Here is a 24,053-nt window from a genome sequence, read left to right as displayed (position 1 = left end):
GCTGTCGGGTCTGAAAAATGTTTGATAATATTTTTAGGACTTTTTGTATTATTAATTTTCATCTCTGTGTTAAACTTTTTATATTGTTTAAAAAGATTGCTAGGCAGCCTGAGTTTCTCCGGGATGGAAAGACTGTTTCTAAACCAAACAAATAGCTTTAAGATTTTGTTTCTCTTTTATGATATCACAAACTAGCTTCTTAAAATAACTGCTTTGCTTAGTTTCATGATTAGGCAAGCTAAAATATGCTTCAGTTCTGCAAAACAGTAGGATCAGCTTTGAACTTAAACTGAGCGATAGGGAAAGAAGCAAAGAAACAGGGATCAAAACATCTCAAAGCAACGATATCTGAAGCAAAACTTGAGTGGAATCCGAAAACTCCTGTTCTTCAAAAAACTGGTTATAACTGCCATCTCATTCACCAGTTCTGAACAGGTGGCGTATTCTGGTGAAAATTTTCCAGAATCATCTGTTCTTAATGCCTGAAACAATGACTTCTTCTTTATTTATTTTTATTTATTTATTTTTATTTGTCAAAAGTTTACAATATAACAGAAACAAGAATAAACATAAGTTTAAATACAAGAAATAGGAATTAATAATTGGGGACAATAGGACAGGGATGGTAGGCACGATTGTGCACTTATGCACAGACCTCTTAGGAATGGGGTGAGGTCAATAGAGGTTGATTTTGCCTCAACTTTGGGCATTTCTGACCAATATGAACTGGACCCAGGTTAGATTAGTGCGATAATATTATCTTGGCATGAAGGACCTCATCTACTTTATCACAATATCATGACTACCTACAATTCTGCTTTTTAGACCAAACAATCCCTATGACTCCTTTCTCAGAAATAATAGCAGTCTAGCAAAGAAAACACACAGTCTCAACCAAGTTTCGGAGATTGGCTGTCCTTCATGAAAATAAAGCCAGGTACCTTCTCCATATTTAGATAAGTCCAAGGTGTCTAGATGTCACATTGGGTTTTGTTTATGATATGACACAACTTCTTCTCATTACTAAGACATGTTGTTGACATTGATGATCAATGGCATTGATACAGCAGTACTTTCAGCACATTGGGGTTGTTGCTGCTGGTAGCAGAAGAATGTACAGATTAAGATTAGTTAATTCAGATAAACTAATTCATTTGGGATACCTAATTATCTATTGCTCAGGATTTTCTGACCATAATGTGTGTGTATATTACCCAAGCATTTTCCATAGAAGCTGGCCCAAATCTAATGATCCTATTTTAATAATAGATGTTTCCATGTTGAGGGAAAAATGTTTGTGAGTATAGGGAATTATTTGCTATATATTCATAATTCACCAAACCTTTCTGTTTTGATTAATCTGAAAACCAATCGGAAATCTTCCTTTTATAAAGGTAATGTAATTGTTTGCATTCTCTCCTCTTCCAATATGTTCAGCTGGGATGAAAGCTGGGTAAGTTTCCTAGCTGAACACCATAAAACAATATCATTTGGAAAGATCCAGTTTACTTCTTCCCAGTTATAAGGAAGTTATCAACACATTATTCGGTACAATCTCCTTATCTTGAACCTCTTTTCTCCTTCAAAGTACAAGGCAAATTGTCCTATTTTAATACTCACATTAATCCTTGGATTAAACTGAAATATACATATTCACCCAGGTTCACTGGGGCATTACTTCCAAGCAAAAACCCTTGCCTATGCAAGCTATTTTATTCAGGCAACTGGAAGCAGAATTAAAAAAAAAGATTTATAGACAATACCAAACATGAAAACTTTTCTAAAATGTTTGTTAGTTTGAAGTATTATAACATAAACTGTTTCCAGTGTTAATTAAAGGCTTACTTCCTTTTCCTGTTCTTCCTTTTCCTGTTAAAGCAGGACAACTGATTCTTGAGTAACCTTTCTTCATTTTTGTTTCTTGTTGGCTTTTTTAAGGGATTATAATTACTATTGTTCCATCATTATTTTGTCCTCTTATATAATGGGACAGCTTTATTTTTCAGTATTTTTTTTCTTCAAAAAAGGAAAGTTGGAATGAGTATTCTTCCTTCCAGTTTCCCTCCCTCTCCTTTGCACAAACAGAAAATGACATCCAGGGACAATTATGAGACTACATTCAAGAGAGAATTAATAGCTTCTTCAAGGAGCGATTCTTCTTCCATGCTAACTGGAAGCAATGAAAATCACATCCTGATGGCAGAAATTTTTATTAAAGGCACAGATCAGGCAAGTCCCCTAAAAAACCCTCCTTCAGTACCATTTTTCTCTCCAGCCTGTTGGACAAGCTAGTTTTATAGTTACATTTAATGTTTTTCAGGGTTTAGAAGACAATTATAAATAGAGCATCTCCAAAATGTATCCTTAGGGCAGTTTAATTCAGATTAATTAATGAGAGGATTGGTCTATAGTGCGCATGTATGTGTAATTTCCCAAGCTTCTTGGCTACTAGAAGAAATATGGGAAGCTGTATATTTGCAGGACCACTTTCTTCAAGTAGTATCTATGATCCCAATAAGATCTTCTTATGTGGACTTACTCCATATGCTTTTCCTTAAGTGTTGCAATATTCAGAGAGCATGAAAGAGAGTTTTCTCAACTATTGCCTCCTTTTTATGGTACATTCCCCTGGGAATTTTTTAGACTTTTTAAAAATCCTGCCTTTAACCTAAATAACGTAAGATGGCAAATATACCTAGTACTCCTTTTCCTCCCAACAACAAACCTGTGAGATGAGTTGGGCTGAGATAGAGTTGACTGGCCCAGTTAGCTTTCATGGAAAGACAGGACTAGAACTCACAGTATGCTGGTTTTTAGCCTGGTGCCTTAACCTTCAGACCAAGCTAGCTGTCAGATTATCCCAAGAGACCCTTCCTAGTACTGCATTGAGAAAGTTCTTTAAAACATACATATTTTGTAAATGTTGTGGGTCTTAACAGAAGTTGTTTTAGCTTAGTGACTATTGAATGGATCAACTTCCAATATTACAGTATATATTCCTATGTATTGTTATTTTTAGGATTTCCAGTTCTTCTATCTCACTCAAATATGCATTGTTTTTACCAGATTGATAAAGAATATAGAATACATGGCTCAGAATTAGCTGTGATTGGAACAATTTACAGTATGAACCCTGTGAAACACATATTAAGCCAGACCATTTAAATATACAGTATATATATACATATTAAATCAGACCATTAGTTCCTGAAGTGTAACTAGTAAAGGCAGTTCAAGATTTCAGTGTAGAGTTTTTTTCTTTCTATGTGGAGAAGCTGAGGTTGAATCTGGACATTCTGCACTATGAGATGCCCAAATGCCTTATCAACATCAACATGTTGCATTATGAGATGTCCAAGTGCCTCATCAATATCACTGCAGTCACAGTTCAAAGGGTGCAGTTTTTCTTTGGAGACATTTCTAAGACTGTTATGGCTTTTATTTTTGCTTAGCTGAAGATCTTATTTCAGCAGACTACAACAATTGAGCTGGAAGAGTTTATTATTCCTATTTTTCCTTCTTGGTAATAATCATTCATATGCCACCGTATGCTTCATCTATTATATTACTATCTATAATTTATCCTCATTGTTCATGTCAAACAACCATCTGTATGATATGATGCAAACCTAAGAGCCTTTGATGAGGATTGCAGTAAACAAGCAGCTGTAAATAGGAGTATATGATGCTCAAGTTCCTACTGGAGATGAGATGCATAAGTAATAGTCAGTACAGGTGGAACGCCAGTATTAGCACTAGCTGCATGAAAGGAAAGTAACAAAGCTTAAGTATTATTATCTGTATGAGACTAAAGTATTCATTGTCATCTTCATATATATATTTGTGCCTTGAGAATTTTTTAATTGTTTAGTAGAAAGTGCATCACCTCAAATATCTCTCCATGATTAATATAGACAATAGTATCTCTATCCTCAGAAAGAGGAGACAAATTGTATGCATTTTTTAAAACAGTAGTCAATGGCAAACATTTTCAATTTAGTAATATGCCTTAAGGTAGGCAGACGGACTGCCTGAGCTTTTCCTCACTTTCAGGTGTGCCAATTTATTAAAGTACAGAAAACTATCTACCAAAATAATGACAATTCATACGAGGTTATAAAAATGAATCTAACCTTTTACATCTGAAATCATGTATTTATTATTAATTTTTATGCCGTCCATACAAAGTGACTCTGGGTGGCTTACAAGTTATAAAGTTTGATGTTGATTCGACATATTAATTGGAAAAAATACTTATGCTCAAACTCTTGTGTGTGTTTAGTGTATACAAAGGCGGTCATTTCTCAGGCACAAACTTTTTTATTTATTTTTTCATGGTTATGGTGAAGAGATTATTTATGGGTTGAGAATATGTTTTGCATGCCTTCTGATACTGAATACGCCGAAAATATGTTTTGCATGCCTTTTGAGCTTGAATGCGTTCTTTTTAACCGCACTCCAGATAGAACCGGCTGCGATGCTTGAAGTTCCAAGGCTAAGTTATGGGAAGCCATAACTTCTCATAACTTCAAAAGAATTTTCTTCTTTTAAAAAAACCACCTGTTTTTAGCCTAAAAATGCATACCCAACCAACCTAAGATAGCGACAACATTTTGTAAAAATACCAAACATGGGGAAAAATTGAAAAACTGAAAAACACCTGAAGTTCCATAATTATGATCATTTGCTTTATTCTCTTTTTATAGGAAACAAAAATACAAAAATACTTAGATGCTGGAAAATTTGAATTAGCCACGAGCAAAGATTTACACTGTTTTTGCCAAAAAGCATTTATTTACTTGAAGTGAAAGCTTCAAGCTGGTATGCAAATCTATGCTAAAAGAGAAGAGAGAAATCATAAGAAATTTGCAAGATAGTAAAATATGCTGTTTATTAGTTTAGTAGAAACTCCAGTCTAACCACAATAAGGCCAATGCTATTCAGAACAAAACATCTTTTGCTGGTAATTCTTCTTCTTCTTCTTTTTTTTTTTTTTTACAATTGGCTGTCTCTAAGAAGCTTTTGGGAGCATTTATAAAAAGCCCATGGCCTTTCTTCTTTACCTGCAAAAGTAAAAATGCAAAATTGCCCTGGAGATAGTTGTGTAAAAAATAGGAATCCCACTAAGGCAAATGTACTTTAAATGCTTTACACATTATTAAGTTTTGTTTTAAAATGATTCCCCTTTTTTCGGAACAAAGTACATTTGATCAGTAAAAATTCTAGCTGTTTCAGCATTTACACCCCAAGGATCAGTAGACTGGTTATGAAAAACAAGCACAAGAAAAGAAAATCCAATTTTTAAAAAGTGAAATACTTTTTAAGAATACCTTTGGCCATAGTTAGTTATTATGGGAATATTGGTGGTTAGTAGTCTTTAGGCATCTTCTTCCTCATAGTTAAGTCTGTGTCGATAGTTTACAATTTCCATTAGGCCCAGTTAGAGATTATGGGTTATGCAGTCCATTTGGAAAACAAAGCTGAAGTGCTCTGGTATTATTCTAACTAAAAGATAATGTATATCAATTACAAACTTCCTTTATTTTTTTATATTTTATGATCTTGTGGGGTCACATTAGTAGTTGTCCAAGGGCACATGCAGCCTGTGGTTTGGACATGCCTGCTTTAACCTTATTACCCCCAAACCTATCTTTTCTGTGCTAAAACAAATTAAGTGAAAAATTATAATCACTAATGTAAAAATAATGATTGATAGTGGGCTTGAATTTACAGGACTTATTTTTTAATCTAAAGTGTGAAATCCACCAGTTGGAGTCAAATATAAATTAATAGTTCAGGAACTGGGATATGGCAACACCTGGTGATTCTGAGCACTAATCTACAAATTTGCTTTTAGAGACTAAGAAACAAATATAGTCATATTTCTTTCCCTAACCTAAGAATTCTTACCAAACATAGAAGAGGAAAAGGCTAGTTTTCAACCACTGAAAATGGGGAAACTTTTTTGATTCACAGAAAACACAATTTTTCAGCATATTTAATCAAACTCTATTGTGTTAAATGACATTTTTAGTTTCACGGTGTTAAATAAGATCTACTGTTAAGAAAGTTGCCTTCTAGCCTTACATGCAGAAGAAATGTATGAAAAAGAACCATTCACAAGGAATGAGATGAAAGGAAAACAAGTTATCGTGCTGTAAGAGTTCTATCTTTTAATGCCTAGATAGATTTTTTTTAATACAGTAAACTATTTGCTTTACAAAGGAATTATAGCTCAAAGGAAGCCACCAAGAGGCTTACAAGGTTGTATTAGAGTCACAACTGAAGAACAGGAATGTCCCATCAATCCAAATATTGTTGGACCAATATTTCCACCATAAATTGATTGGGATGCTTTGAACTATAACCTAAATTAAGGTTATCAATTAAATAATCTGGGCCAGAATTCAAACATGATTTCAATTATTATTATAGGATAACTGAAGATTCGATACATTGGCTTTTCCTAATCTTACATCTCTAGATGTGTTAGCATGATTATTTATTTATTAAAATTATATGTTGCCTATCAGACTCTCAAGTGATTTTTGGGCAATTTACAGTATCATAATAGCAATATAAAACAATTAGAAGGTCAAAAGCATGAAACATTGTACATTAAATGTTAAAGATTAAAATTAAGAACAAACTGGATAAAAAGGACCAATGTGTTCAATAGGGTGGAGGTAGGATCTTCTCTTAGCCGCTTCCAGAATCGGATGCCCACATTGGGGCCCCAGCCAATTGCCAGAGCCTGGTTCCTGAAATGAATTCTGGGATTTGCAGTCCCAATGCATCTGGATAATGCTTATTTGGGAAAGGCTCAATACATAATTAGCCACTGCAGTTATATTTCACAAAAGCAGTAACAATGCCAATGACTTTTAACATTTATTGTATGCAAATTCTATTTTTCATCATCTACTGTGCTAATATACTTGCTTATATTATTCCAATGATTCCAAATTAATCCTTGTATTCCCTGAACAGGAGTTGCAGCTCTGAATAAAGTGGCATTGGAACAAATTTTGTGGGGAAGTAAGAAGCAGAAGACAAAGAGACGAACAAAGACAGCATGACACTAAGATCAGATGAAGCGTAAGCAATTGTCCTTACCCTCTAGATACTAGATTTCAATTTCCATCAACCTTAGAATGCAAGAAGCTGCTGAAACAAATAAAAGATGACAAATTGCCATCTTTTGAATTCCCCTGGTTAAGAATGTAAGACTAGGACTACTATCATTTCAAATCCTAAATTAGTTTTGAAGCATACTAGAAGGTTATAATATAGTGTACATAATACTGGACTTTGAATAAGAAGACAATTGTTTGCTTACTTATGGCACTTCCTCCCTGCCTGCTAGTCATGGAATGGTTTAAAACTATGTTTAGCTGAACATGCTATAGTGAGATGGTTTACACATAATACTAAAACAAAAGCAATGATATACAAAACACAATGTTTAAACCACAATGGAGTCTGTTTGCTTCTATGAACTCAAACATTGGCTAAAGCCATTTTTGACCAGCCTAAATTATCTCAGGAGTTTCACAAAGAGCTATTGAGTTCAGAGAAAATCATTTAGTTTGAGGTCTTTGCTCCTTTGAGTTTTAAATAATGGGTGAGAATAAATATCTCAACAATGATTGTGTCATAGAAAGGAGATGGTAACAATTATGCATTCAAATCTCTTAAAAAAGAGCTTAAGTAAAGGCACTACAACATTGTCTGAAGAAAAATGAGCTAACAACTGCACCATTAAAATATAATAATTCCTATAATAGCCCCACAGAGACCACTAATCATTGTGCAGTTGTGTTCAACACACATTTTTAAAGGCACTTGTTACACAGGGTAAGGAACCTTGATGGTTAAAAACAATGGGAGTTTAACTCCAACAAATCTGGCATGTTAAGGTTGGGCAAAGCAGGGTACAAAAAGTTAATAGGCAAGTTTTCTTTCACCTCTAATTTCTATTCTTTTGGACGTAGAATACTGTATTATATCTGCCTTTGACTTATCCTGGTTATCCTAGGAAGTCTGAAGGAAATAAAGGAGTTCAACTATGTCAAAATCCAAGGTGATCCAAGGTCCAAGGGGAGATGCCATATTTGGTCCAGTCCGAATGAGATGAGTTGATCTGTTCTTATGGTGATGATCATGAGGACCACCAATGTTCCAGACAAAGATGATTAGTTATTCTTTAGACTCTGTATTTTGCTTTGCCGTGGTTATTGATAACACATAAGTGCTGAAACAACAGAAGTTTAACACTGTCATTCACTGAAGACAAAATTATTTATACAACCAACTCTACACTACATTCCTTAGAAAATGCAAAGTACAGGAACATAGGAAGTTAAATACCATTTGGGTCACTGGGTTGTTTAGTTTATTATTGTCTACATTGGGGTACATAGATACTTTTGGCTTTTGAGTAGAATTCCTCAGATCTCTCCCAGATTCCAGCAAGGATCCAACAAATTAGGTAAAGGCAGATCAGTTATATATAGTTAAATATTATTTACTCTTCAAGAATGTAATGATTTTTCCTACTGCCACATTAAAAAATTACTGTGTTAAGAGTTCCTAGAAGCTATATTCAAGACTTTGATGGGCCTCAATGAGTCCTGAATCTCATATCTACACTGACTAGTACAAATTCTCCAGGATTTCAGACAACATATTTTGTCAATATATTTGAAGATGTCAAAAACAGAATCTTTGTAGTCTGACCATGCCAATATTAATTTGTCCCCTGTTCTTCTTTTCCTTTTCTGCTAATATCCTGCCACAGAAGCACTTCATAAATTACTATGGTATTTTTTTTTTAAAAAAAAGCTTATTTCAGAAAACCGAGAAGGCTAAAACTTACATTTAGGTCTCTGAAGTACTCATTGTAGTCTAAGGCATAACCCACCACAAATAAATCTGGAATTTCAAATCCATAATCTAACATAGGAGGAAGAAAAAGGGATATATTGTTAAAATGATAAACTGAAATCATTTTTCTTTCTTTCTTTAAATCATAGTTCAGTAACCTGAAAAATATACTTATTAGTCAAATTCCAGTTATGTCTGATGTAAAAAGGCTTAGAGGAGAATATTTTACAGCTGATCCTTTAAATCACAGTTGACTAGAAGTGTTCAATTAGATCACATAAACTGTCTAAAAATGATCCTCTTGATTTTGACTCAGAAAAGGAAAGAAAATCTGAAATATTCTTAACTTTATTTTATCCAATCAGATTTCTCCTCTTATATTTTTCTATCACTTTTTAGCAACAACAGCTGAAGCTCATGGACATCCATTCTTAAGCATTTGTCAAAAGATAAATTACCTGCTATGACATTGTAACACAAACTCAATCATTTCATACTTGCATCGTGATACAGTTTGCATCACAAGTAGGTTTTGCCACTTTTTAGAGAAATCAAAATTGTGTTACATTCTCCAGTTGGTTGCTGTTCAGATACCTTTGGATCATGGTAATGTTTGAAACTTCAAACCTGGTTCATGTACTCTGCTAAACCATTTTGTGATTTTTGTTTCTGATTTAGAGAATAAACCATGCATTTCTGTATAGCTAGATAATTACAATTTAACAAACTAGGATTACGCAAACTATGGCTTGACAAATGACATGATTAACACACCAATGAATTATGAAGGTTAACGATGACAAGTTTTTTTAATGTCTTATATCAGGGGTGTCAAATTCACGTCATCACGGCATTGTCATGTGACGTGTCATGACTTCCCCCCCTTCACTAAACTGGCCATGAGCGTGGCCAGTGCGTGACGCATCTGGCCCACAGGCCATGAGTTTGACAGCTCTGCCTTGAAAGTGGTGTAATGAACATGAATGAATACTTAATAGTCTTGGGAATGACAGACTGTGATGCTAAGTAGTTCGAGACACACAGGGAACTATAATTCACACATGCCAAGTACAAGACAAGGCAGAGATTTTTGATGGCTACATCAAGAACAAACTGATGCTTCCTCTTTTATTACTCCTGATTCTGTCAAGAGGAGCAGCTAAACTGACCAGGAAATTATATCTGATATTTTGTTTTGATTTATTATTCTACTAGAGATGAACAAGTCAAAGAGCCTAATATGTGTTAAAAAGGGAAAGAAAACACTTCAGGTGAGCATAGGGCATTTTCACAATTGGTCTGTTCTTAATAACATTTTTAAAGTGCATCCTAATTCCTAGGTAATTTGTTTAGTTTGAGAATGGAAGTTTTCTTGAATATCCTTGAATACAAAGTAATTCACAGAAAGTGACTTACAATCAGGCCTGAATCCATCTGGTAGAGCTGTTCTTTTCACCAACAAGCTGCAATTAAATAAAGAACAAAATGTTTCCATGATTTAAAAAAGTTTCAAATAATTTGTCCCATACAAGTAAAGATTCACTAAAGTGAACCATGGCCCATATTATGAACGGCCATCCTGCCTTATTTGAAGCCGAAGTATAGACATAATAATGTCTCTTTGAATGAGCAGTGACCCTCTTCAAATGCTAATTGCTTCTTTTAAGTGGACACTGCACAGTTGGAACTTTGGTCTTCTGTTTTCCCTTCCAGCAGAAGTTAGAACCACAGAATTAAGAAGCTTTCTGTTCAGTGTAAAAATCCAGGTTAAAATATCCCAAATAAATGTATATTCAACTTCTGCATGAAGACAACCACCAAAGAGAACCCACTGTTTTCTGAATAATTTACTTTATTGTCAAACTATTTTTAGCATTGAGAAATTTTCTCTAATGGCTGACTGAATCTACCTTCTTGTCACTTAAGGCTATCATTTAATGCTTTGCATTCTAGGGCAAAAATGGCTTACTCTGTGTGATACCTTTTCAAGTATGTGAAGAATATTACCACGGTTTCCCTTCTTTTCTTAAACATAGCTACTTCCCCATAGCTACTTGAGAAACCTAGTTTCTAGCCTACTAATTGATCTCCCGACATTATTCTGTTTTCACTCCACTGGACTTTGTATTCAGCATCTTGATATTTCTGGTTGCTATATGAGATGTTGAAATAGTAATCAGGACAAAATCCCAATCAATATTCTGTCTTTATTTTCCGGCCTTTTGTCATCCGCATCAGATGACATCATAGACATTCCATATAGAAAACTGTTGGTATTACACTGTGGTAAATAATCTCTTCATCAGGGATGTTCAAACCTTGGATGATGCTTCCAAAACTTCTTTTAAAAGCCTTAGTAAGACCACACCTAGAGTACTGCATCCAGTTTTGGTCACCACACTATAAAAAAGTTGTTGAGACTCTAGAAAAAGGGCAGAGAAGAGCAACCAGGATGATTAGGGAACTGGAGGCTAAAACATACGATGAATGGTTGCAGGAACTGGATTTAGCTAGTCTAGTGAAGAGAAGGACATCATAGTAGTGTTTGAATATCTGAGGGGCTTCCACAGAGAGGAGTGGGTCAAGCTATTTTCTACAGCACCTGTAGGCCAGACAAGGAATAATGGATGGAAACTGAGCAAGAAGAGATTTAACCTGGAAATAAAAGTATGCTTTTTAAGTATGATAACTACCTGACAATCAATCATGCAAGCTATACTAACTTTATTTGATTTTAATTATATTCAAATGTAAAATTAAATCAAATTTACTTTTTGCTCTAGTTGTATCAGCTTATTGCCTTGATTTCTATTTTTGATCCTTAATACACCACTAAGATGCCAAATGTTGTTAGGCATTTGTTGTTAGGTTGTCAAGCAAAAAAATCTGCTTTACATGGAAATGCAGCCATAGAAATTAATTATTTAATACTTACTTAGAATTGATACTGATTAAAAATAATTTAACTTACTTCCCAGTAAACAGAAGGACTGTATCATATCTCTCCACCTTCTAAATCTAATCAATGTGGTCTTTCGTTTTCTTTCTAACTTTGATCATGCAAAATGACCCCATGTTGATCTTTCAGTGCCAATAGAGAGCTTTCACAAACACACCCTAATATTTTAATACCAAGAGCAGAGAGTGAGACAGGCTATGCCTAGTTCCTTCTCCTAAATTCTAATATGGTTGTTCAGCTGTTCGATTAGAACCAAATATTAACACTGGCAAAATGGTTGCAAATTGTGGTTTGATACTACTTTTGAATTTAGCAAACAAATCAAAGTTAAGGAAATTTTGACTTGGCACCAGACTGATTTAAGCCTAAATATATTATTTCCAAATGGACACTTACCTTGCTACCTTAACCATTGTGGGTTTATGTTTTTTAATACTGTCCAGGAGTGCTTTCATAGTCCTTCCAGTCCCAATGATGTCCTTTGTAAAATGTACAAACAATGTTAGCAAAGCAATGTAAAATGCTGTATATTAATATTCTAAAAGTTAAGTTATATTAACAATAGACATAAAACATATTGTTAATTTTTAAAAATAATTCAGTGATATATTTGTTTATTGTAAAAACAAAGGTCCACTCTTCCAATAACTTTTTAAATCTAGAATTTTAAATAGATGATTCACAAATATTCTATATGCACTTTTACTTAAATTATCAAGTTTTATTATTGTTTGGCATTTAGCCAGCCATTCAAAAATTACTGGTATTTCTCTAATTAGAATAAAATATGAAATTCATGCAAACTTCTCTTTGACATAGCCAAATATATGAACTTACCTCCACAATAAGCACATTCTGCAAAATAAGGAGAAAAACATTTAGTTAAAGTAATTGAGAACACACTTCATTTGTTTAGCATCTCAACCACATAATTGCTTTCTGGTTCTCTACCCTTTCATCATGGCTAGCCCTCTGTTTACAGGAATGCCTGTTCTACTTCAAGTCCACTTTCTTTACATACGAGTTATAAGACTCCGTAGAAATCTAAGACCATATAAAAGATTAAAATATTAACAAGATAATCCATATTTTACAGGTGAACAACAATGAAGATCAAATCAGCTAAACCCAATAGCAATTCATAAACGTTATTACCTCACAGGACACAAATGAAACTGCCATTGAGTTATTTTCTTAACAATGCTTTGTTATCATAAAAAAACTGAAAAATTGATAATTCTTAATCAAAGGCAGCTGAGGAAGATGCTTTCTTCTAATTTGATATGTAAATCAGGTATTTGAGAATAGGTATCTGATAAGCCTTTCTCCATTGTTAAACTGAAATGTTCTCTACCTATCCCTGAATCAGCAGAAAACTATAATAGCATTTACTGTCTTGGCTTCTGATCCTTATCCTGATTTTTTTGCCTGTTTCAAGTCATTGTAATTGCTTGACTTCTATCCAAAGCCTAGCAGGTTTTTTATATCTACAGATACAGATAATCAGAGTTGGAAGGGACCTTGTAGGTCATCTAGTCCAACCCCCCCCGCCCAAGCGGAGACCCTACACCATTTCTGACAAATGGCAGTCCAATCTCTTCTTGAAAGTCTCAACTGATGGCGCTCCCACAACTTCCGAGGGCAAGCTGTTCCATTGGTTGATTGTTCTCACTGTCAGAAAGTTTCTCCTTATTTCCAGGTTAAATCTCTCCTTGTCCAGTTTCAATCCATTATTCCTTGTCTGGCCTACAGGTGCTTTAGAAAATAGCTTGACCCCTTCCTCTCTGTGGCAGCCCCTCAAATATTGGAAGACTGCTATCATGTCTCCCTTGGTCCTTCTCTTCACTAGACTAGCCAAGCCCAGTTCCTGTAATCATTCTTCATATGCCTTAGTCTCCAGTCCCCTAATCATCCTGGTTGCTCTTCTCTGTACTTTTTCTATACTCTCAACATCTTTTTTATAATGTGGTGACCAAAACTGGATGCAGTACTCTAGGTGTGGTCTTACTAAGGCTTTATAGAGTGGTATTAGTACTTCCCTTAATCTTGACTGTATCCCTCTGTTAATACAATTTAGGATTGCATTAGCTTTTTTTGGCAGCTGCTGCACACTGCTGGCTCATATTTAGCTGGTTGTCCACTAAGACTCAAAGACTCCAAGATCCCTCTCACAGTTACTGCTGTTGAGCCTGGTTTCACCCAGTCTATATGTGTACTTTTGGTTTTTCTTGCCTAAGTGTAGGACTTTACTTTTCTCTACATTGAATTTCATTTTATTAGATATGGCCCAGTGTTCTAGTCTGTCAAGATCCATCTGGATCTTGAGCCTATCTTCTTGGGTGTTAGCTATTCCTGCCAGATTAGTATCATCTGCAAATTTGGTAAGTTCCCCTTCTATTCCCTCATCTAAGTCGTTAATGAAAATATTGAGGAGTACTGGGCCTAAGACAGAACCTTGTGGCACCCCACTGCTTACTTCATGTAGACTTAGACCCATTAAGGACTACTCGTTGAGTACAGTTTTCCAGCCAGTTGCGAGTCCATCTAGTGGTGGTGCTATCTATTCCACTTTTTTCTAGTAGGTTGTGGTCTACTTTATCGAATGCCTTGCTGAAATCTAAATATATTATGTCCACAGTATCTTGTCTGTCCTTGGACTGCACTGGAATAAGAGGGATAAGACTACTTCAATATTACTTTAGCTAAAGATAACTTAAGCCTCTCTTGTTGATAGCCTGGGGATGAGATAAAGAGGCACGGTCAACAAAATAATATGTTGCCATTGGATTTTTGTGCATTGATTAAGTGCATGTGGGGGAAAAAAGTCTGAAGACTTTATTAAAATAATTATTCTGATTTACAGGGATTCTAATGGGTAATCTTGATTGTCCACCCTATTCTCAAAATCTTGCTTTGTATAAATGTGCACTCTAAAACTACTAATGTGCTATTTTAGAAACATTTACTGGACTGTCTTGAAAGCTGAACTAAATTAAATTGGTAATAATATAAGCACTTGAATATAATTAAAAACTTGTGTTAGCAAACACTATAGGTAGTCCTCGATTTACAACAGTTCATTTAGTGACCATTCAAAGTTACAACATCACTGAAAAAAGTGACTTATGACAGTTTTTCACACTTATAACTATTGCAGCATCCCCATGGCTATGTGATCAAAGTTTGGACATTTGGCAATTGCCTCATAATTATGACGGCGTCCCAGGATCATGTGATCACAATTTGCGACTTTCTGACATGCAAAATCAATGGGGAAGTCAGATTAATTTAACAACTGTGTGACTAACTTAACAGCTGCAGTGATTCACATAAAAATGGTGGCAAGAAAGGTGGTAAAATGGGTCAAAACTCACTTAACAAATGTCTCACTTAGCAACAGAAATTTTGGACTTAATTGTGGTCGTAAGTCAAGGACTACCTGCATATCTGTATTTTATCATCACAATTCCCAACATTTTCTAATTAGTTCATACTTCACATACAGCGTTGCAGATTAGCAGCAGCTTCAAGCTTACATTGCAGATGTGGATAGAAGACTGACTGACTTGCCGGTAAGGTCCCATGTAAACTTTTCCCCCCCCAAAAGCCAGAAGAGAAGAACTATAAAAGGAAAGAACTGCTTGCTTCCTACGCAGTCTCAAGAAAATGATTTACACAATATCATTCAGTAGACCAGCTTCAGATGAACTTGTACCTTATAGCTTTCACATCTATAACCTCTTGCAATGTAGTGGCATCATTTCCACCAGCTAAGCCATCAGCCTACCTACAATTGTTTGTGCTCCCTGTTTTTGGAAGGAAAGGTCCCAATACTAACCTATATCATTAGCTGAAATGCCTCCATATCTCATTGTTATAGATTTTCCAGAAATTAATCTCAAGTTAGTTTGGGATTGTCTGAAAAATACAGCACAAATACGTTTCATCCTTTAAAAAGAAAGGATGAAATGTATTTCATATAGAGACTAGAAAAGGTGGTAGTGGTGAAATCCTTCCCTATCAGGCAGCAAATTACCAAGATGTAAAATGTCCATAGAAATTCTCGGTCATCCGGATCATGGTTGTCCCAAAAGTGCTTTTTCCAGAGGCAACTAGACTTTCTGGGTTTTTTTTGAAGACATTTTGCTTCTCATCCAAGAAGCTTCTTCAGCTTCAGCTCTGAAGAAGCTTCTTGGATGAGAAACGAAACGTCTTCAAAGAAAAAAATCAGAAAGTCCAGTTGCCTCTTGAAAAAGCACCTTTGGGAGTACCAAGATTTTAATTAGCAGCATAATTTATTTTGAAATTAACTTGAAATCATATGCCAGCCATTTCTTTGCAGTAACTATGAGATATTGTTGTTAAGTCCTAATTCATGGCAAAGGCAGCATTTTGTTTTTAAATAGGCAATTGGTAGCAAAATTCTATATCCTCTTTGCCAAGAAAAGCTCCAAACTTCAAACATTCTTGAGAGGAGGTAAAAATCAATTCATGATGAAAAAGAAAACTACAGTCAATTTTCTCCTAGTTCAAAACCATTTGTAAGGTCAGTATTTGTAAAGCTCTAACAACAAAATCTCTGAAACTGGAACAGTCAGTCCAATTGTGACAGCACAATAGAACCTAGCAATTTACATGTTGCTAACAATGAGCAGAAAGTAGACGTTCCATTCTGAAGGTTGAGATGTGGATTCAGTTATGCACAAAGCGGTTTTCCTTTTTCTAATACCCCCAACTTTTATTCTGCTTCAAAATAAACACAATCATCTTCTCTCCTAAACCAAAACTTGCAGCTATGTTAATGATATTGGCAAGCAAGTAGCTGCTTGCTGCATGGCAGCAAGGAAAGCTGAACATGGAACTGGGAATTTCAATGCCAGCCGCAAATCATAGCTGCCAGCCTCTTTGTCTTGGAGAACTGTAAAGAAGCAGAAGAATTTGGGTTTTCTAACAAGTGTGTAAGTTGGCAGCATTTCTAGGTTCTTTGTTGAGGTTTAGATTGGAAGCTTCCCTTAAAAAAAGGAAAGGAAGTTTTGGCCAAGGAGTGATCTTTATCAGATTTAGAAGATTCATGTGTCCTGAGCTGCAGTTGTTCAGAAAAGCAGAGCTTGTCCCTACTTTCCTGTATTCTTAGCAAGGAAAGCCAACAACTACACTTCAGGTAAGAAAGTAGACTGAAGAGCGGTGTTTACAATTCTGCAGAACTTGGCTCTTCTTTAAAGAATCATTTCATTTTTTCTTTGACAAAGTGCCTAAATTAGTAGACCAGCGAAATGCTGTGGACATAGTATATACTTAGATTTCAGTAAGACATTTGACAAAGTAGACCACAATCTACTTCTTGGTGAGCAGTAATAGTTAATACCCCAGAAGACAGGCTCAAGATCCAGATGGATCTTGACAGGCTTGAATATAGAGTCCTATCTAACAAAATGAAAGTTAAGGTTGAGAAAAAAACGGTTTTACACTTAGGCAGGAAAAACCAAAAGTATAAATACAAATTAGGTGAAACTTGGCTCAAAAACATCAAATAACTGTGAAAGGGACCTTGGACTCCTAGTGGACAATCACTTAAACATGAGTCAGCCATGTGCGGCAGCAGTCAAAAAAGCTAATATAATCCCTGGCTGTATAAACAGAGGCATAGAATCAAAATCACATGAAGTATTAGTACCACTTTATAAAGCCTTAGTAAAAGCACACCTGGAATACTGCATCCAATATTGGCCACCACATTGCAAAAAAGATGTTGAGACTTTGGAAAAAAATGCAGAGAAGAGCAACTAGGGTGATTAAAGGCTTGGAATCTAAAACATATTAAGAATGGTTGCAGGAATTGGTTATGGCCAGTCCAGAGAAAAGGACTAGGGGTGACACGATAGCAGTATTGCAGTATATGAGGGGCTGCCACAAAGAAGATGGGGTCAACTTATTTTCCAAAGCACCAGAAGGCAAGAAAGAAAGAATGGAACCTGGAACTAAGGAAAAATTTCCTAACAGTGAGAACAATTAACCAGTGAAATAGCTTGCCTTCAGAAGTTTAGCCGCTTCATTTACTGTAGGTTTTAAGAGACTGGGCAGCTACTTATCTGAAATAGGGTGTCCTGCTTGAGCAGGGGGTTGGACTAGAAGACCTCCAAGGTCCCTTCCAGCTCTGTTCTAATTGAATCATTATATGTAAATATAAGGAGAGTTGTCCTGAAATATTGTTAATATATGCCACACAATGGCCAAGTACGTACATCTAGCAATCTCAGAAGTCAAAAGTAACAGCCTGATCTTCCATGAACTGATACACAATATATCAATATGTCTTGTCTCCTTTAAATCCATCATATCTGATGTCAGAACAGCCCATAAGGCAGTTTGGTCTTGTGTAAAGTATAGTTCTGGCTAAAGTGGATAAAGGAGATCCAGATAAAGGCATTGCAGACAATGGATCCAACACTGAGGCCATAAACTTCTTTTCTGTGATGAACCATTGATTTTTTTATATATGTTTGAAATTTAGAGGATGCTAATTTATAGTAAGACTAGAAAACAATTTTTAAAATGTCCAGCAGCCAGCCAACACATCGTCTACAACAGAAAATAAAACTAACTGAGTGTCTATGGAGATTCTCAATCATCCAGGTCATGGTTATCCTAAGGATACTTTTTTTCAAAAGGCAACTGGAATTTCTTAGTTTTTTTTTTTCTTTGAAAATGTTTCACTTCTCATCCAAGAAGTTTCTTCTAAACTAATTGAGGTTCATAGCCCATCTGCAATGGACTATGACAATGATCTTGGAAGACAAGAGGAAGAGCCATAGCCCAGACATCATGAAAAGGGCATTTTACCCTCAGAAGATCAGACGGCATGAGCAACATTCTAAAAAAAAAACCCATACCCACCCACCAATTTTCTGGAAAGTAAAAAAAAGGCAGAAGTGCTTTCAGACTTACAAGTTTTTGTTGCAATAAAGCTAATATAGGTCTGACATATTCTATCTGAGGCCTGGAGAACAGCCAATTTTACAAAGATTTCTGGAACATGGGTGGATGGGAGTCAGATAGATGGCAGCAGGGATATCATTCCAGTACTTAACTGTAAAAGCCAACCATGGACAAAGATAATGGCAGGTGGAGTTAAAGTCTAACCAGGATATAGTTTGCATCACTACCAGGTTTTTTAGCACCTTATGCTTTTCTAGTTTCCCTCGCCTTTGTATTTCTGTTTAGGCTACCCAGTTGTGAATTTCATGAAATTAGTGTCATATCAAATAGGGCAGATGTCCTCACGCAGACTCCAAGATGCAGGATTCCCATTCTAATTTAAAATTGTCACTAAAGGCCAATTATTTTGCCTTTTTAAGGCAAACTGAACAGAAGGAACTAAAATGGAGAAAAAGATGAAAAGTTCAAAGTATTTTGGCAGAATGTTTCAATTACTGTGCTTGACATAGAACATTTTTCACAGGAAAAGTCAACTGTGGGGCTTGAGCCAATGGATGTCTTCAGGATAATTTTTGAATGAAAACAGCACAGGAGGAACGAGTTCCATTCTTTTCCATTCCCATTTCCTAAGCAAATTTGCACTAAACATAGTGGATGAATGACTTTAATTGGGGCTTCTAGATTTTGGACAATAATGAGAACCACGGTGGGAGGGAAAATGATACGAGATGGTTGAGATTGTGCCATATATAAGGCCAGGGTCAGGATCTTCTGTTTTTAAAGAGGAGTTTCTAGAAACAATGTTAGGCCCATTTGGGAATGTGGATTTGGGTTTTCTACCTAAAATGGCAGGAAGCTGCTCTGCCTAGTGTTTTGGGATTTGTTGGAGGGGCCCTCAGGGGCTGTAAAAGAAGAACTCAAGGGCTGAATACTTCAGGTTATACTTTTCTGAAGGTAGATAAAATTAATAATGGAATTTTGACTCTCCTTTTGGCAAATAGTGATAGACCAAGAACCATCCCTGACCACTTCTTCATGAAAGCAATTGGAAAACATATGGGAAACACACTAAGGGACCTCTTTCAGCATAATCCAAAAATGATATGTTTTTATTCTCTTGTTCCCCAAAGAGTTGGCTGTTGTTTTCTGTGGAAAGTACTCATCTAAGAAGAGGAACATGGGGTTTACTTTCCAAACCACTTTTATCTGCTTTGGATCTGAATCCTACCCACCAATTTGCAAAAAACTGGTCTTGATTACCTGAAGACCAGCAATCTTTTTTCTCCCACAAAATCAACGAGGTAAACTTGGAGTTAATATTTAGTTTCTCTGTTTAATACATCTCAAAAAGTGGCATGTAAGCCTACTTTGGCAAAATAAAAATTTAAAAATACCCTGAAAAATGTCTACTCATTTTCTAATCTTAAGTAGTTTGATACGGACCATCTGTAAGTAGCTACAAAAATAAAATATGTACTGTTTATGAACCACTTTGTTTTTGACAGATAAGGCTGCTGCACGTTTAACTGAAAATATTTATTGATTCACTTCTATAATCTTTGTGAGGAATGCATAATATTATTAGAAAGGAAAGCAGAAGCCATAATATATTAGTGATAAAGAACTAATTCATCCTAGACCAATGAAAACACCTGGACGGCTGGATGGTAAAATATTTACTCGTCTTCTATTTTTGTGCTATTCACTGGAATCTTATTTTGTGGTTTTGCACAAAAATGTACATCTTATAAAGCTGTGCATCTTATAAAGTTGGCTTTTAAACTTTCATGTGGCATATTTTTCCATAAAAATGTCTTTTATAGCTTTGAGTTAATGTGCAGTTCCACAGTCTATTTCAGTAATAGGGCAGAGTGGTTAGATTTTGTATGTCAACTCACAAGGGCTTCAGAACTTATACTTTTTTGTTTTGCAAGAATTTCTCCCTTCAGTTATCTGGTAAAAATGAGGCAGATGAGTAAATGACAGCTAAGGCAGGTATTTCTTAATCAGATCATCCATACCAAAAAGGTCTCTGGCTTATCACCATTTCCATCACTTCTGACAATGGAACCATGAGCATTGACTTCAGATGATGAAAGTGCTATCAACTAAACATGGCAATCTTGATTCTAGAATTAAACTATCAGATAATATACGCACAAATTCTTTCCCATGATCAATTCTGAATTTAACCAATCAATATTTTAGATGAGAAAATTAATGATTTACACAGGATTATAGGTTTAGGGTGAGATTTTTACGTGGGAATAAGCACCATTAAACAATTGTAAGAAATATGTTTAAGCTGTAAGTCAGTTAAATTAATAAAGATAGCAATCTGATATATTTATCAGAAGCCAATGCTGCTGAACAAAATATAATAGATAGACACCCAATGCACTTGTAAGACTGCAATCCTTTAAACACTTGTCTGAAAATAATAATTCAACAAATTTTGAATGTAGAGGATTGGGCACTAATCAATGTCAAATGTATTGCTTTTTTTAAAAAGCCAGAAAGGAACATTTCAATCATAACAATTTTCTTTCATAATAAAGCAATTAAGCTACTTAAAAATTGTTTTGGATATGTTAGCAGAATAAAAAATTTATATATAGACTTTTCTCTTACAGATAATTGTCAGTGGCAATTTTACTGAACAAATTATACATTCATCTCATATCTTCTTCAGTAATTAAAAGTCTGAGATTTTGGTAAAGGAAAATGTAATATAATATAATCAATTACTTCATTAAAAGAAATTAAAATTAAATGAAATATTTAACTAGTTAAAAGTCATGATATTATCACGGAATAATTGTACTCTTGGGAAAATTAATTTTGTTATTACCCTTCCTAAATTTACTCTGAGGTTTGATATGATCCACCTTTATTATGTTTACAAATAACTCAAGGCAACAAATGCACGCAATACTCCATCTTCATATTTTTCCCATAACAACAACTTTGTGAGATGAATGGACTGAGAGATAGTGACTGGCCACAAATCACTCAGCCTATGAATGAATTTGAACTCATGGTCTCTTAGTAATTGGCCCAAACTCACACAGCCTAAGGGCAGGGGGAGACTAGAACTCACAGTCTTTTAGTTTCTAGCCTGATGTGTTAACCACTAGACCAAACTTGGTTATGACCCCAATGTTCTGAACACAGTGAAATAAATCTTTCATCTTTTGTATGGCTTAGCCCTTGCAGCACATCTATAACAAAACACAATTGTACACAAAATAACATGGTACATGATGGAATCATCACACGTAGTTGCATCATCACATGTCATTGGACATCTCCGTTTTGTACTTTAACAGTTTCCATCCCTCACTCTCCTTCCCCTTGTCAAATAATTATGTTCAAATATAGTGGAAAAAGAAATACAACTTGTTCTCCAGGTGCTAGAAATGGAATAGTCATAATAACTGAAACCATTAAAAAGTTCTGTAGTTTACTGCCTATTTTGATGACTCTGGAAACCAGAAACAGTATTTATTATTTGGTTTAGCACGAAGCACAGAAGAGGCTCAATGAATAAATTATGATCTTTTTTAGTAATCATAGGTTGATGATTTAATGAATGGAATTAAATTGAACATTAGATATGAATATAATATATACATATCTCACACACAAACAGAAACACACACACACACACGAAAAGTATCCGGAAGCTTCAATTGGTGTGGAATGAAGCCACACAAGCTGTACTAGGTATCCAGAGAAGGGCACATATAATAAATATCATCGCTCCATGAACAGCACTGTGTTCCAGTTTGCTTCTGGGTCCAATTTGATTGTTGATTATTGAGTGTTGATTATTACCTATGAAAGCCTATAGGGCAGTGATGGCTAACCTTTTTGTTATCATGTGCCAAAAGTGCACGCATGCACATGCAACAGCACACGTGTGGGCTTGCACCCATAATGCAATGTGCATGTGACTCCGTCCCACTCATCCCGCCCTGTGGATATGCACGTGACCCCCTTGGTCCTCCTGCGCATGTGCGCAACCCCCTGCCCCCCTGAGCATGGGCACAAAATCCCCTGCACCCCATTTTGGGCCTAGTAGGCCTCTCTGCAGCCTTCTGGGAGCAAAAATGGGCCACGGGGGGCCTGCACTGCACCCCCACACCCCATTTTGAGCCTAGTAGTTCCCCTGCAGCCTCCTGGGAGCAAAGATGGGGCACAGGGGTGCGGCCCCCTGGCCATGTGCGACAGAGACCTGAAAATCAGCTTGCTGGTGGGAGCCGCATGCACAGTGAAGTTGAGCTGGGGCAACAGCTCGAGTGCCTGCAGAGAAGGCTCTGCATGCCACCTGTAAGACGTGTGCCATAGGTTCACCATCACGGCTATAGGGCACAGGGCCTGGCTCCTTATGGAACTGGCTTTACCCTATTGGCATCAGCCTGTCCCACTCAATTTGGTAGAAAAGGCATGGTATAGACCCTGTCAGTCAAAGAATTTGACTGGCAGAGTTCAAGGAAGACTTTCCTGCTATTGCCCCTGCTTTGTGGAACATCTTGCCCTCAGAAGTGAGGAAAGCTCCCAATTGATTGGCCTTCTGCAAAGGAGTCAACACTTGGCTGTGAAGGCCTTGTATGGAGGGCGCTGGTTGGCCGCGTGAGAAACCCCTGCCACCTGTATTAACAACTCCTAGTCTCCCCATCTTGGAACTCTAGATTTTTGCTAATTTTATAATATTGGTTTTTTTACATTTTAATTTTTTAAAATCCTTATTCAATGTTTAATGTTTTATTATATTGATTAAATTGAACACTGCCCATAGCCCCGCCAAGAGGAAAATGTACAGTTAAGAAGTTTGATTGATTAACACACACACACACACACATGTGCGTGCATATGCGCACGCACACACACACACATGCACTCAATGTATGTGTTTGGGGGGGGGATTGTTGAACTTGTTGAAGCCTCTAGCCAATCCATAAATGCAGCAGGCAGGAGCAGTTTGAGGCAGAAAACAGACTGGATATAGGCCACAAAAACTACATGGCTACTTTGTCTGTAAGCCTGAGCTGGTAAATACATAGCCTTAAGCTATAAATTACAGTTTAGAAATTACAATGGCTGCACAGCCATGCCCCATTCATCCAACAACATGGACTGTAGCTTAGGACAATGTATCAACCCAGCAAGTGACTTTGCTTGTTGCTAACTTGTCCAACAAACCATCAATTGGCAAGATCTGTAAACGGAGAACTACTGCCAAGACCAATGTAATGATACATTGTGAAGC

At 36.0% G+C, this 24,053-nt stretch overlaps 1 protein-coding gene across 1 annotated transcript in view; it reads right to left on the bottom strand.

Moving 5' to 3' along the window:
• Positions 1-6,147: 6,147 nt before the first annotated feature.
• PRTFDC1 (phosphoribosyl transferase domain containing 1) overlaps positions 6,148-24,053 on the bottom strand; it is a 55,712-nt gene continuing 37,806 nt past the window's right edge. Inside the window, exons 5-9 of the mRNA XM_026672124.2 lie at positions 12,683-12,700; positions 12,242-12,324; positions 10,303-10,349; positions 8,879-8,955; positions 6,148-8,254 (exon numbers count right to left, since the gene is read on the bottom strand). Coding sequence (XP_026527909.1) covers positions 8,207-8,254; positions 8,879-8,955; positions 10,303-10,349; positions 12,242-12,324; positions 12,683-12,700 — 273 coding nt within the window. The 3' untranslated portion in view covers positions 6,148-8,206. The remainder of the gene's footprint in view (positions 8,255-8,878; positions 8,956-10,302; positions 10,350-12,241; positions 12,325-12,682; positions 12,701-24,053) is intronic.

This window comes from Notechis scutatus, chromosome Z (assembly GCF_049901735.1).
Source record: "Notechis scutatus isolate UNSWTSFEM ecotype Mainland chromosome Z, rNotScu1.2, whole genome shotgun sequence".
Taxonomy (NCBI): domain Eukaryota; kingdom Metazoa; phylum Chordata; class Lepidosauria; order Squamata; family Elapidae; genus Notechis; species Notechis scutatus.
This window is presented reverse-complemented; position numbering and strand designations above follow the sequence as displayed.